At 37.2% G+C, this 15,855-nt stretch overlaps 1 protein-coding gene across 10 annotated transcripts in view; it reads right to left on the bottom strand.

Moving 5' to 3' along the window:
• TMEM67 (transmembrane protein 67) overlaps positions 1–15,855 on the bottom strand; it is a 60,725-nt gene that overhangs the window by 13,296 nt on the left and 31,574 nt on the right. For 9 of the 10 annotated variants that reach the window (XR_005381233.1, XR_005381231.1, XR_005381234.1 and 6 more), the window contains exons 15-23: positions 11,051–11,107; positions 9,896–9,994; positions 8,614–8,712; positions 8,265–8,351; positions 7,487–7,586; positions 7,258–7,397; positions 5,310–5,450; positions 1,564–1,644; positions 970–1,086 (exon numbers count right to left, since the gene is read on the bottom strand). Coding sequence is in view for 5 of the 10 variants with exons in the window: in XM_038579760.1 (XP_038435688.1) it covers positions 970–1,086; positions 1,564–1,644; positions 5,310–5,450; positions 7,258–7,397; positions 7,487–7,586; positions 8,265–8,351; positions 8,614–8,712; positions 9,896–9,994; positions 11,051–11,107 (921 nt within the window). In the remaining 5 variants the exon portion in view is untranslated. The remainder of the gene's footprint in view (positions 1–969; positions 1,087–1,563; positions 1,645–5,309; positions 5,451–7,257; positions 7,398–7,486; positions 7,587–8,264; positions 8,352–8,613; positions 8,713–9,895; positions 9,995–11,050; positions 11,108–15,855) is intronic. The other variant, XM_038579761.1, reaches the window with a different exon arrangement.

Here is a 15,855-nt window from a genome sequence, read left to right as displayed (position 1 = left end):
TTTTTTTTTTTAAATTATTGGTTTGAATCAGGATCCAAAGCCTACACATTGTACTGTTTTGTTTCTAAATTTCTCTTCCTATCTAACAGTTCTTCCACCCCCACCTCCACCACCACTCCTCTTCTTCTTTACACACCTTAGATTTGCTGGAGACACTGGGTCATCTGTCCTGTGAGACATCCTGCATTCTGAGTATGGCTAATTGCTTCCTATGATACTATTTAATTTATCCCTCTATCTCTTCTATTTCCTATAAATTGGTGGTTAGATCTAGAGGCTTGATTATATTCAGGTTCCACTTTCTTAGGCAAGAATATTTCATAGGTGATGTTATGTACTTCCTACTGCATTATAACTAGCAGTGATTAATGTTGGTTCTCCTAATTCTTACTTGTAGTAAGATGGAGCCAGTGTGTTCAGACTATGTCAATCTGATTCTTCATTATAAAGCTCCTGTCAGCCTTCACTTAATTGTTTTAGCATCCACTGCATTGTAGCCTATCTGCAATAATCCATTAGTCACTACAAAATGGTGACTTACCAAGTAAGAGTTCCTTTTATTTTCTTTTATAAGAAAGAATTTCCCCTCATGGAAAGAACTTCCCCTCATGAACTATATTTCAAAATAAAGTATTTTGAAGAGGGTAAAAAATATGATTTTTTACCTGTATTTATTTATGACTACACATTTCTTAGGGGTTTATTAGTCTCTGTTTCTTATTTATGTGCTTAAAAATTATTTAACCAAAATATTCTGGTTATTTTAAAATACAGTCCATATAGGAACCGTAGGATGAAATTTGATTCTTTCCCTTTATCAACATTCAGTGTAATGAGTTGGTTGGGTACTCTAGCAACTTTCAAAAGTAACCAATGGGGAATTTTTAAAAATATTACTACAAATCCTAGATTAAGAAAAGCAAACCCATTTTTCAATTAAAAACTGAAAGATGTTAAATATATTCATACCGCTTCTCTTTTAAGGTTCATATTCATTTCTTCCATATTAGTATCTGCATGCCCGTGTACGGATCTACCATGAATGTAATATCCAAAGCATTTGTGGGATAACAGAAACACTGATATCTATAAAAAGAGAAAAACAAACAGCAACTCATGTAGAAAACAATAAAAATTAAGTTTTTTAAAAAATTGCTTTTCTCTCAAAATAAAGAGGGTTGAATTCTTGGAAAATATATAAATAGGACAATAAGGTAATAAAGGGTAATTATGTTATTATTAAAAAGTTGAAAAGAGATTAAAGATATTTTCTAAGAAAGGAAGTGTTAAGATTGATATATGAAAACTTTTCAGGGACTCTGCTGAGTGAATCATTTGGTGGAGAAGGAATTCATAATTAAGAAATTGCAAATGAAGAAGAAACTAAGGCAGTAAACATTAACTTGTAGCTCATTACAACTATCTCTGGAATTAGCAATCAGTGGGAAATTGGACTAAAAAAATTCAATCATACCAAATCACTTTTAAAGCCTCTCTTAATGTACTCATGACCTTTAAAAAGGGAAAAATAACAGTTGCAAGATAAAGTCAGAAAGTACTTACATTGCTCATACAGCATAAATCCACAAACTGTCGAATTTTATCTTCTATAAATCTCTCATAAAAGACAGCAAAGAACATGATCTGAAACAGTAAGCCAACTTCATGGTTATTAGCTTTTAAAATTTAATTTTCTTTTATAGCCACAATGTAGTATCTTAAAAAGAAAGTCCACCCAAGAACACAGTGGCCTTTAAATGGTTCCTGTGGGATAAAATCCTATTTATCATTTCTGATTCCTCTGCCAAAGAAATAAGGTTTTGGGATTGTGTTAAAATTTATTGAGGGAGCCTATTTTGAATTTTAAGAACTTTTCTGTATCATTAAAACACAACAGGACAAACTTGGAGGGAGAGAGGGGCTTTAAAAAATTTAGCATAAACAATATATTAATGGCCAGATTTATGTATAGTTCTGCAGTCCTACCCATCTCCTAAATTTCAAAGCTATTAGAAAACTTGCTGCTTTTCTAATTAACATTCTGACAGAGTAGCACATAAAAAGCATATATCAAATATTCTACTTCAACTGCAGATAATACATTAAATATTGAAATGGAATGGTTTCAAGTATTTTCTTAGCTTTAATAATACCAGAAAAGGAAATTATTTTATAAATCAAAAGAGAAAAGTTTTAACATTTTAGACCTACTTAGACATATTTGAGAGAAAGATAACATTTCCTAACCATCCAGTTGAAAGGTGTCCCCCATTCGTAACTCCAACCCGCCTCTCCTCATTTACTCTGTATCTCATCTCCCTACTGATGCCCTTCACAGCACTTGCCACAATCTGTAGCTTGCTCTTGTTAAGCATATCCTTGAGCCCAGCACGGCGCCTAGAACACAAAATGTACTCCAATGTGTGAATGAATAAATAATCTACATCAGCTGATTTACTGGACACACTTCCCTAACATTCTATATATGTCTTGTTTTAAATCCGTGTAAAGGACCTGAAAAACAGCAACTTAAAAATTTTAAAAATAAAAAATACCACTTAAAAGTTGAAGAAGCTGGGTTTAGGGAAATAAAAGAAGCAAGCAATAAAGACTAACATTATGAGAATCAACAGGACTTAAAAAAAAAGATTTTTAAAAAATTCATTTAAGAGAAAGCGTGTGAGACAGAGCACAAGCAGCGGGGAGGGGTAGGAGAAGCAGATTCCCTTCTGAGCAGGGAGCCCGATGCAGGACTCCGTCCCAGAACCCTGGGATCACAACCTGAGCTGAAGGCAGATGTGTAACTGAGACGCTCAACCACTTTTTTTAAAGATTTTATTTATTTTTTTATTAGAGAGAGAGAGGGAGCAAGTGCATGCATGTGTAGGGAGGGGGCAGGACAAAGGGGGAGGAGGAGGGACAGCGGACTGCAAGCTGAGCACAGAGCCTAATGCCAGGCTCTACCCCAGGACCAAGATCACCACCTGAGCTGAAACTAAGAGTCACTATGACACTTAACCAACTGAGCCACCCAGGTGCTACAACAAGACTTTTTATGGACAAATTCATGGAGCTATAACACATTTTTTCTTAAAGATACTTGAGGAACAAACCCTGGGAACCCTAGAATATTACTGTGGAGAGAAATATAACCAGAATGATAGCAGAGTGAGAGAATGAGGTGAGACGGTGGTGCCTGAGATGACTAGTTTCTGCCCCAACAATCCTCTCCCCTTTCTCCTTAGTGACAGACCCCTCCTTGGAGGGGGCGCACACTGTTGCCCAATTAGAAGGTACCAGCGTGGCGAGGTGTGGCCATGTGCCTAAGTACTGGGCAAGGAGATGCTCAACAGCACTTCTGAGAAGGCTCTTAAAGAGAGTGTGCACTGTTCTCCCCAACTCTCTCCTTCAACTCCACCAGCCATTATGGACCACCAGGTGACCTGAGAGATGGATGTCCTGGGTGGCAGCCACAGAGCCACCCTGCACTGCACATCTCCACTCTTTTTTCTCATGGGAGAGATAAGAGTCATTTTAACTTCAGCCACTGCTATTTTGTTGTTGTTGTTGTTGTTGCTGTACTCAACCAAATATGAAAAGCAACAGATGGTATTCTTCTAAATTCTCTACATCCAAATGAATCCAATCTACTCAGAAAAATGTGTACTGGTATATCTTTAAAATGAATTATTTTCTCACTATTATATTGAAGATAAACATCAAACCCTATACTCTCTTGATCCTATCTCATTTCAAATTCTAATTTGTTTGGTTTTCTTTTCTGATTGTTAAGCTATCCCTCACTGGATCTATCTCTGTAGTTTCAAGTTGAAACAAGTCTCACCAATTTAAAATAAATGTAAATTTTAAAAGTCTATCCTCAGGTTACAGAATGCCACCTGGAACCAATTCTATAGGAATTTCTGGATTTTAATCCCAAACCATGTTTAAAAATAGGCTGTTTTAGGCAGGTATTTGTCTGGTTAGAGGTAGCTCAATCCGATCTTTTTTTTTAAGATTTTATTTATTTATTCATGAGAGACACAGAGAGAGAGAGAGAGAGAGAGAGAGAGAGAGAGAGGCAGAGACACAGGCAGAGGGAGAAGCAGGCTCCATTCAGGGAGCCCGACGTGGGACTCGATCCCAGGTCTCCAGGATCAGGCCCTGGGCTGAAGGCAGTGCTAAACCACTGAGCCACCCCGGCTGCCCCTCAATCTGATCTTTCTACAGGTCCCATGTTCATTTGCTGACTTAAAACATAAAGGAATTTTTAATCCAACAAAAAGACTCTTTCCATTCATGGGAATGTCTGGAAGTAAGATAAAGAAGTATAGATATAAGAGTTAAGTGCTTTAGCTGATGCTTCTGTTCTTCCTTTCTTCTTTTTTTAAATGTCTAAGACAATAAAGGAAATGATCATAGAAAAGATGGGGTGCTGGATGGCTCAGTCAGTTATGGATCTGACTCTTGATTTTGGCTCAGGTCATGATCTCAGGGTTCAGAGACTGAGCTCCATGCAGGGTCCTGCATCAGGCTCCCATGCTGGGGAGTTCCAGGGCGTGGAACCTGCTTGGGATTCTCTCCCCCCTCACTCTCTGTCCCTCCCCTCTGCCCAACTGGTACACGCAAACACTCTTCCTCTCTCAAATAAACAAATAAATCTTAAAAAAAAAAAAAAAAAAGGAAATGATCCTCTGTTTAGAATCACAGGACTTGAAGCTGAGGTTTATTTTTATTTTCAGTTTTCTCAATAAGTATTTCAATAAAACTCTCACAAGGGCTACTGGTTATGATATATAAATGTAGACAATAAATTGTATTTTAGAAAAGGGGGGGGAGAAAATATTAAGGGTAGCTCAGCCATCCCTACAGCTTGTTTAAACTAAGCCATCCTCCGACTAGAAAAATGCAGGCTCTGAAAGATCCTTCAGAGCCCACTATTGATAAGAATGTGAATTCTGACATCAGATTGCCTGGGTTCATATTCCAGTTCTCCCAATCTCTAATTACATGACTTTAGCAAACTATTTAGCCTTTCTGTGCACCAGTATCCTCATCTATAAAATGAGGATACTAATAGACTCTATCCTCGAGGGCTTCTATAAAAATTAAGTTGTACAATGCAATTAATTAACACAGTGCCTGGATAATAACACCAGGTAAGAATTAGCTATTAGCTATTATTGTTCTCACCATCACCTTCCTTCTGTTGTAGAAACCAGGGTGTGGTCAATATTTAAAGATAATTAGTATGCAATAGTTATAAATACAGAAGGGCAATGTTGCCAAAAAGTATAATCTGTTGTTACCTGTATAATTCCAATGACTAGCCAAAGAGCAGTAGATACCGCATATCTCAAAATACGACTGTAAGGAGCTATGTAGCTAGGTGGGCTTCTGGAAAGACTAGAAGATGAGTCCATTAATGCTAAGTTCTTGAATCCCACGACCTGGAGTAAAAAGGAAAAATTTAAACAGATATGGATGAAGAAAATAGCTTTACTCTGAAAATGATATGTTCCTATTTCTAACCTTAAAAACTAAAATATTTACAAAAGATTATACAAACAGTAGAAAACCTAGGTAAAAATAATTATTCAGTATTTTTTAATTACAAAGCAAAATTTAGTTCATTTGGAATTCTCTTCAATATGACTAAGGGCCAAATATAATTGTATTATTATATACACTGACAAAAGCAAAAAATTCATCAAAAGAATAAAACTTTCTTCAATAAACTACCAATGAACAAAAAGTATTTCACGTACTTTTAACATATGCCAGGTACTATGTAAAATACTTTATACTTTTAAACAGTATTTTCCAAAATGTCTTTTGAGGAAGGGAACTTCTTTGAAAAAAGGAAGCCATGGTTAAGTAAATGTGGTCTGTACAATATACTCATGTCCATGCCTTCCACTCTCTTAGAATTAAAGGCTCTGGGAAGTTTTGCAGTAAGAAAGCGACATGATTTTATTGAATCTGCTGTTTTCTAAATGTGCTTAACTAAAAAAAATCTTTTTCACATATTTTAAAGCTCTTTATAAAACACTTAACAGACAATACTATAAATGAATTTTTGAAAAATCGTTCAAATGCCTTGGTGGCATATATATTCTTCTCTTGGCTTTAAAAAAAAGGAAAGAAAGGGAAAGGAGGGAAAAAGGAAGAAAGGAAGGAAAAACGAAGGCAGACAGAAGAGTTAATGATTCGTATCTAACTTTATATAAGCAGCAAATTCCCGAGAAAAGTTATTACCTATATAAACATTTTTCATAGCTTAGTCTCATACTCAGTACAGAATACTTCTTTTCAGTAATACCAGCCAGATCTGTGAAATAACTGTAAAGGTATCATAACATGTACCCATTCTCTGTGCATAGTACAGCTGAGCCCCAGCTCTTGGCACTGAGTAAGGTCCTCAGTATAGGATCCATAGGGCGTTCAGTGAGAATGTGCTGAAAACTTTCACCTTTAATACTAGTTCTAATGCAGATTCTAATTCTAGTAAGAACGTAAATTAGAGAGGAAGTTTTTTTCAAAATATAGATAGCTAGGCTCACCTCAGAGCTACTCAATCAAACACAATCTCTAGTGGTGAAGCTTTTCACAAAAGCTTCCCTAGGGATTTATTTGGATACAAACCAGTAGTTTACAAGCCATTCCTTATCTAGTATAGTCAAACTGAAAGAGACAGAGTAGAATGGTAACTGCCAGGAGAAGAAATGGGCAATTACTGTTTAATGGGTACAAAGTTTTAGTTGTGTAAGATGAAGAGTTTGGGTGCTTGGATGGCTCAGTTAGTGTCTGCCTTCAACTCAGGTCATGATCCAAAGGTCCTAGGATCAAATCCTACACTGGGCTCCCTGCTCAGTGAGGAGTCTGCTTCTCCTTCTGCCCTTCCCCCCTGCTCATGATAATAGATAGATAGATAGATAGATAGATAGATAGATAGATAGATGATAGATAGATGATAGATAGATAGAAAGAAAAGAAAAGAGCTAGTCTAGGGGTTGATGGCACAACAATGTGAATGTACCTAATAGGATTGAACTTCATACTTAAAAATGATTAAGATGATAAATTTCATATCGTGTATTTTAACACAATTTTTAAAAGCCACTCTTCATAATGGCTTGATAACTTCAGAAAACTCTTTAGAAAACTCTTCCACTAAGGTGAAAATGTATCTGGAATTATACAAAATTAGTATTTATGAGGTATACAAAAGTCACATAAAATTACAAAAGTTTATACCTCCAAAAAAAAGAGGACAGTAAGTATTTGAAAGAGTGGATTAATTTTTCTCACAGTCTGAATTTCATTCCATTCATTTGCTACAAAGTATGTTCTCCATATGCTCACAGGAACTGTGGCACTCCGAACACCACCCTCACCTGGTCAGAGAGATAAAATAAGTAAAAGGGTTTCATCTTTGTTCTGAAAAAGTAGCGAAAGAATTTTGGTACAATGGTTATTCAGTTACCTTCAACAGCTTTAAGAACCTTTCCTTTAGGTCGCTCCCAATCAATAAAGAATATATCTATGGTAATCTGGGACATAAGCTTATGCAAAAATTGCAGAGCCTGAAAATGACAAACAAAACACTTTAAAAGTATCCACACTAAGCCTGTTTATGAAAACAATACTGATTTTTGGGGGCGTCTGGATGGCAGTGTCTGCCTTTAGCTCAGGTCATGATCTCAGGGTCCCGGGATCTGGCCTTGTGTAGGGCTCCCTGCTCAGTGGGGAGTCTGCTTCTCCTCCCATGCCCACCCTTCACCACCGTTTGTGCGCTCTCTCTAATAAATAAAATCTTAAAAAAATATATTTTTTAAGAAGCAAATATACTGTTATCACAAGAATATACAATTTTCACAAATGACAAATGAAGTTATAATATCATTAGGGATCACTAAAAGCTCCTTAAATAACATGGAATCGCCAAATTCACAAAATTTTCATACACATTAATTTGTCTTCCCTTCTTTAAAATAGGGGAAAAGAAAGTCATATAATGAAATATCACTTTATTAAATTAGCTATAACTTATATTAATCTAAAACTACTTATCATGGCTTCTTAGAACAATTATTTAGGCTGGATTTTCAGAATGAACCACCTAGTATAGATAAAAGTAGATACCCTTGGTAAAATAAAATAATTCATGCTTTCTTTTAAAATCAGCTAAATTTTACACCGAAGATTTTGAAAGCATTTTAAAGACTTATAAGTTTATCAGGAACCTGTCCTTTAAAACTTACCTTCAGAGCAAAAGCACATCCCACATAAGTAACAAGACGTTCTTCTTGAGACGGGACTGGCAGCAAAACAGAGATAGATTTCTGTGCCTGTGATAAAAATTACCCTGGTAATGGTAAATATGACCATTCAAGGTTTTTAATACGCACACTTTACAAACCAAAAAAAAAAAAAGCATAGAAAAGGAAAGTGGTGATACTTAATAAACAGCACATTCAAGGAATGGTGGTGTAGCATGTACCGCCGTACTCTGGATCAGAAATACACCCAAATAAAAGTAGTTCCTTCATAATGACAGCTTACCATCTATTCAAGTATCAACATTTAGGTTAAATTCAGAAACTCACTTACTTTGAAGAAAATAAGCCAATAAAGACCTGTTCCCACAGTGATGATAAAGAAAACATTGGCCAGATCACCAGCATAGTACACCAAGAATTTCATAACTGTCTGCAATTTAAAAAGAGAATTATAGCTGTTATCGACTCGGTCTATTTATACTATCACTTTCAGTAACATATTCTGTACCCAGTTTCTCAAGCTTGAGGCCTTGTTTCACATGTCCATGGATCACTCAGTTATAAAGCCCAACGGTGGCCACCTCCTGGATTCCTTTGGATCTGTGCCTTTCAGTCCATTCCCAAAAGCACTTGTCTTACAAAACCCTTCTCATCTTTCACCATCTAAGAAAGTTATATTGCTTCTTAATTCTTTCACAGTTTGGAGCCCCCACCCCAATCAATCCTTTATACTACCACCAGACTTAGTTTTCTAAAATGTAAATTGGACTGTAAATGTAAATTGTACATTCTAAAAATGTACAGAGACTCTCCACTAGAGAATAAATTCCAGCCCAAAAGGTCCTTCACAACCTAAACCAAAATGGACTTTTTAGCCTCATCTGCCAGTTTCAACCACTTACTCCATGATTAACTTGCATTGCAATTATTCTGTAGAATGAAATGGACATTGGTTATTGTTTCATCAAATATTCTTTTCTTCTTCTGTGTGGCAAATTCTCTTGAACTCTGAGAGTAGAGACCAGAACGGTCTTTGCCCCCGAGTCAAAGCCTCCTGCTGAGCATGGAGTCTGCTTGAAGACTCTCCCTCTCTGTTCCTCTCACTGTATGCTCTCTCTCCTCTCAAATAAATAAATAAATCAGATGGGTCATATTTGGAGGAGATATTTCAACATCAAAAACCAAAAGGGGATTCATATTTAGAAAACACAAAAAGCTACTTTAAGTAACAAAAGAAACTGGAAACCTAACAGAAAAATTTGCAAGGGATATAAACAGGCAGTTCACAGAATAGGAAGCCCAAATGATTAATGAGGTATATGAAAAGCAGATAAATCAAAATGAAACTAAAAATGACATGCTATTTATAGTGCCACATTGGCAAGAAATGGAAAGGCTAGAAAAATAGCAAATGCTGATGAGGATGTGTGGAAACCAGAAAAATGGTTTCCCACTGCTGGTGGGTGTGCAGACTGGGATATAGCAACATGGGAGGGAAATGAGGTGTGCATATACCTCTGCTAGTTATATACCCCAGAGAAGCTGTATCTTAAAAGAAGGATACAAAGTAGTCAAAAGATGAAAATATACTTTAAAAACTCCTGAGACCATACCTGTAAATCAATCATGGGACTCCCAATGCGCCTCTTCCACCCTGCTGTCTTCAGAAGAGATGATAAAACAGCCAGTCCACCCAAAACACCCAAAGCAATCTAAAAAAAAGAACATTTTGGGATATATGCAATTTTCCTCATCAATGTTCAAATATGCAAATAGAGCATAAAGAAGTGCTCAAGAAAAGAAATTGTGGCAGGCAGGGTGAGAGGGCATAGGGGCCAAATTGAAGGAACTCTCAACAGTTAAATCTAGGAAAATTGGAGCAAGATAGATATATAGTAATGAATTATAATCACTAGAATAAAATAAATATCCAGGAGTCCATACTGAGTTAAAGAAATAATTGAATAAATAAATCCATGTGGGCAAAGGGACAACTTCTCCTTATAGTAGAATTCCATTTAACAAATATAGATGAAGGAAATAGAAAAATCATTATCAGGCAGATGATACAGTAATACTTTTTATAGATGAGAATCATCACTGGATACTAAAATTAGAGAACAAAAGGATTAATGAGAAGCAGAGTATTTGCATCCTCTCAAGTATTTCTCCACAAGATACTTAATTACAAATGGAAAAACACAGTGGAGAACTCCACAGACACTACCTTAGGCATATGACCCAAGTTAACATCATTAATAATAAGACATCCTGACACCATGTACCCTCTGATATGATGTACTGAGAAGAGCACAACATCGTATCTGTGGTATCTATGTTAAAACTACATGAACTTGATTTAATCAAGGGAAAATATCAGATAAACCCAACTGAAGGCCAAAATACCTGACCAGTACTCTTCAAAAGTGGATGGGGTTACGAAAGACAAAGATTGAGGAACTGTCACAGATTTAAGGGAGATTAAGGAGACATGACCACTGGAAGCAATATGCAACCCTGGGCTGGGTCCTAAAATGGATAGTGAAAAAACTTGTGAAATTCAGAGTATGTAGACCAGCTAATAGGATTACATCAGTATTAATTTCCTTATTGGGATGATTGCACTCTGCTTATGTAAGATGTTAACATTAGAGGAGACTGGCTGAAGGATATATGGCAAAACTATTTTGACAACTCCCCTGTATATCTAAACGTTTTTAAATTAAGAAATATACCATAGATATTTTAACAAGTTAAAATAAACTTACATCTGTCTGGACTTGTGCTTCTCCTTGATTCATTTCATATTTGACTGAGAAAGAAATCTGTCATTTAAAAGACAGTAAATTAACCATACTGAAATTATATAACACAAACCTACTTTTACTATAAAGATGTATTTGTATATAAATGCCATTATTTTTAATCTATCAATATTATTAGAGTTGACCCTTATTTATACATAAATGGAAATACTTTGAGGAATTATTCATGATGCTTTGAATATCCCTTTTGAACACATATTAAAGAAAGAGGGGTTCATTAGGAACTCGGTTAGGTTCATTAATATCAATCAAGCCAAACTAATGGTATTTCATTTTCTGATAGGTTTGTATAACTGAGGAATGTGACTAATCTTGTATTTAGCAACTGGCTCAACAACTGCACTCTAAGAAGGCAGATTAGATTATTCAACGGGCTGATCAAAAATCTTAGGGATACCACTATATTAAGAGACAAGAAGGGAAAGAACAACCAGTAAAGGGCAGAGAAACAGGACTGTGAGAGGAAGGAGAGGCGAGATAACTGAAGTCTTGCCAAGATCACAGAACAGAGGTTCAAAAGTCTTGAAATACAATGTCAAATGTTGTATGAATGTCAAGTTGAAATAAAACCACCGCATGTGGAATTCATTGTTGACCTTTAAGAAAGAGGTTTATAAAGAAGCAAAATGGCTGGAGCCAGGCTGCAAATAATGAAAAGATAAATGGTTGGGAAATCAAGGAAAGATACAGGATAGCAAGGTGAAATGCTGGCGGAATTAAGGGAAGTTTTATTGTTTGGTTGTTTTCCTTTGTTTTTAACATGGGAAGAAGTGACAGTTGTGAAAAACAGAGAAAAGGGCCCAGCAGAGGGGCTGGCTGAATAAGGGATTAGGGCTGAAACAGGATATTGGAGAAAGTACTGCAAACAAGCACAGTAGAAGATTAATTTAAGAAAGGAGGAAGGGCCCTTTGTTCTTAAAAACCGGAACAGGAGACAGGAAGGATAATGAAACAGAGATTCTGAAGCATTAAAGGGGGAATCTGAGGAAACTCAACTGAGGGGAAATCTGAGGGATGGTCCTGATCTGCTCAGAAAAGATGAGGGGAAGTTATTTGCTATTGATAAGAGCACAGAGATGTAGCTGAATGATTAACTAATGGAAATTTTTTGCAAAAGCTCTCATGAAAAATTAAGCAATGATGAAAGAACTGTACATTCTACACTTAGAACGAACCTGGGGTGGATGTCATCAGTATTGTTTCATGATTCTCCCAATTCTTTTTCTATTATTTTCCACTTTATCAAGACCATCTTTGGAATACTTTAAACAACAAAAATAGTTAAAAGTTTTTAACTGGAAGTATTTTATCTTAAAATAAAGGTACTCCTGGTTACCCAAGAAATTTTAAACCAGGCAGCCTTTTGCTATTCAGCGTGTTTCCGGATTTTCCTCTCCTCCTATTATGGTGCATACAAGCTCAGGCAATGGAAATGAATTTTAACACCCAATTAGGTCATACAAATGAAGATGTGAAATCTTTCAGAGGAAAGTTAATGCTATGTGCCTACCTTCTGCTTAATGAAAGCCTGAAACCAGTAGCAGCTGAGTATAAGCACAATAGAGAAGCCAAAAGTACTGGCTGTAAGAACTAGAACATGAAAATTCAGAAAAGCAAAATAGTGGAAATTAAAAGCTATTAGTGAAGTTTGTAGGTAGGGAATGTTTAAACATCTCTCGCATTTCCAGAGAGGGAATCTGAGGAAAAAGTATAGGAGGATTACCTCTGGTGTCAATGTCTAGCCCTCTGTCACACACCCCTCCTGAGAGCAGGGAGGCTTTCACTGACCCAAGAGGTTGGGAGGAGGAACTGAGCGTGCGTGCTCCGCCTGTTCCAGGCTCGCTACCTTTGGCGTAGGCCATCTTCAGGGTGTACGAGGTCTCTCCTTCATACAGGCCGTCCCATGCAACAGAGGCCTTTAGTTCTGTATTAACTTTGAGTTGAGGAAGTAGTCGGAAGACTACGTGGCTGCAGGACCAAACTGTATCCTCTACTTCACTTCAGTACTACTAGTTACCAACTACAGACAATATGAAACTCTTTCTACCTGCTGAAGTGTATTTCCATCCAGGGAGCAAGCCTGGTGAGAAGAGAACACATGTGCCTGCTGAACATTTGAGTTTCTGGTTTCATTCACCAAGGAAGCAAAATCTTAGTGCAAGCAAGTTGGCCAAAGAGGACAGGGGCAGATGCTGCACATCTCTGCATACCCCAAGATCCCAAACAGGGATGCCCAAAAACTGCTGGTGATGGTGTCTAGAGAAAAACTTAATTCTTGCTTTTTCACCTGAAGGATCCACAAGAACTCACCTTTCTCATTATTAGTAAAAAGTAATTAAGACCTGGAGGGAGTCCAAGATGATGGAGGAGTAGGAGACCTTAGTTTTGTCTGACAGGTCCCAGGAATTCAGCTAGATAGCTATTAAATCATTCTGAACACCTGCAGACTCAACTGAAGATCTAAGAAAAGAACAGCTGCAACTCTACAAATAGAAAAGCAACCACTTTCTAAAAGGTAGGAGGTACGGAGAGGTGAATCCGAGGCGATATATGGGAAGAGAAACAGCGGGCTGGCAGCCGGTTACTGGAAAGTGATACAGCATCCAGACGCAAAATCAGATCTTTTAAAAGTCAGCTCCAGAGAGGAACGGCCCTGCCTGCAAGATGCTCAGGCAGTGAAGTAGGAGCGGAATCCTAAGCAGAGCAGTGTGATCTCAGGATCCTGGAAGTCACAGGAAGCCCGGCCTGCCTGGGTGCGGCAGTGTCCCCAGGCATGGGGCAGGGAAGCCAGCTGCAACCAGTGAGCCCAGGAGGGGCCTTGCAGCTCGGGTTGCCATGAACAGAGAACGGAGGCACAGTCCACACCACTGCTCTCTAAGCAGGGGCTCAGCAAACGGCAGAACCATCAAGCCCCCGGCTCCCCTGGGAGAGCGAGGGGAGAGCGAGCTGCAGGAGTCTGCAGGGCTCTGAGACTCAAAAGGGGGTTGCATCCCTGAGGCAGAAATGCTCGCTCACAGGCTGGGCAAGCACACGGTGCAGCCGGAGGCCCCAGACACAGGCGTGGTTGACTGCTTTTCCCTGCGGGTGCACTGAGGAGGGTGGCCCGAGCTCTTGGCTCCAGGACTGGAGACTGGGAGGCCACCACTTTCAGATCACTGAGAACTGCAAAACGCCAGCGCTGACCGGGGTAATAGAGCCTATAGAATTCATGGAGTTCTTTTTTCTCATGATACTTGAGTCTTTTAATTTTAATTTTTTTCTCTTTCCTTTTCAACCAATTTCTTATTTTATCAATGCTGTTTAAAAATCTGTTTTAATTTTCATTTTTACAGTTATATTCTATCCTTTCATTGTACTTAATTTTTTTTATATATGTAAGTTTTTCTTTCTTTACAATTTTGGGATGGAGTTTCTTCTAACAAATCATACATAATACACCCAGAATCTAGTGTATGGCTGTTTTCTTTACCTGTATGATCATATTCAGGTTTTTTTTCTTTCTTCTTTTTTTTTCTGTTTTGTTAAAGTCTTTTTAAATTTTCATCTTTACATTCTATCCTTTTAATGTATTTAATTTTATTTTTGTATATATATGTTTTTCTTCCTTTACAATTTTGAGATGTAGCTTCTTCTAATAAACTGATCAAAATACACTCAGGATATAGTGTATTGCTCTGTTCTGTTCACCTGTTTACATTCCTTCCTTTTTTTCCTTCTAATATTCATTTTTATAACTACATTCTAACCTTTCATTGTATTTAATTTTTTTCATGTATGTTCTTTCATTACAATTTTGGGATCTAATATTCTAGCAGATGGAATAAAATACACACAGGATTTAGCCTATTGCTCTATTCTATTCACCTGTCTGATTATATTCTCTCTCTTTTTTTTTTCAGTTTTGGGTCTCTTCTGATTTGTTTAGCGTATATTTCTCTAGGGTCGTTGTTACCATTTTAGTAGTTTGTTCTCTCGTTCATCTATTCTTCTCTGGGCAGAATAACAAAATGGAAAAATTCACCTCAAAAAAGAGAACAAGAGGCAGTACTGACTGCCAGGGACCTAATCAGTATTGACACAAGTGAGAAGTCAGAACTAGAGTTCAAAATACTGATTATAAAGATAATAGCTGGGTTTAAAAAAGCATAGAAGACATTAGAGCATCCCCTTCTGGAGAAATTAAAGAACTAAATCTAATCAAGTTGAAATAAAAGAGGCTATTAATGATATGCAATAAAAAAATGAAGGCTCTAACTGCTAGGATAAATGAAGCTAAAAAGAGAATTAGTAATATGGAAGACCAAATGATGGAGAATAAAGAAGCTGAGAAAAAGAAAGATAAACAACTACTGAAACACGAGGGGAGAACTCAAGAGATAAGTGATACCATAAAATGAAACAATATTAAAATAAATGGGATCATAGAAAAAGAGGAAAAAGAGGGCGAGGCAGAGGTGTATTGGAACAAATTATAGGGGAGAACTTCCCTACTTTGGGGAAGGAAACAGGTATCCAAGTCCAGAAGGCACAGAGAACCCACATCAAAATCAATAAAAATAGGCCAACACCCTGACATATAATGAAACTAGCAAATCTCAGGGACAAAGAAAAAGTCCTGAAAGCAGCTCAGGACAAGAGGCCCATAACTTACAAGACTAGAAACATTAAACTGGCAACAGACCTATCCACAGACACCTGGCATGCCAGAAAAGACTGGCATGATATATTCAGGGTGCTAAATGGGAAAA

This window comes from Canis lupus, chromosome 29 (genome assembly GCF_011100685.1).
Source record: "Canis lupus familiaris isolate Mischka breed German Shepherd chromosome 29, alternate assembly UU_Cfam_GSD_1.0, whole genome shotgun sequence".
Lineage (NCBI taxonomy): Eukaryota > Metazoa > Chordata > Mammalia > Carnivora > Canidae > Canis > Canis lupus.
This window is presented reverse-complemented; position numbering and strand designations above follow the sequence as displayed.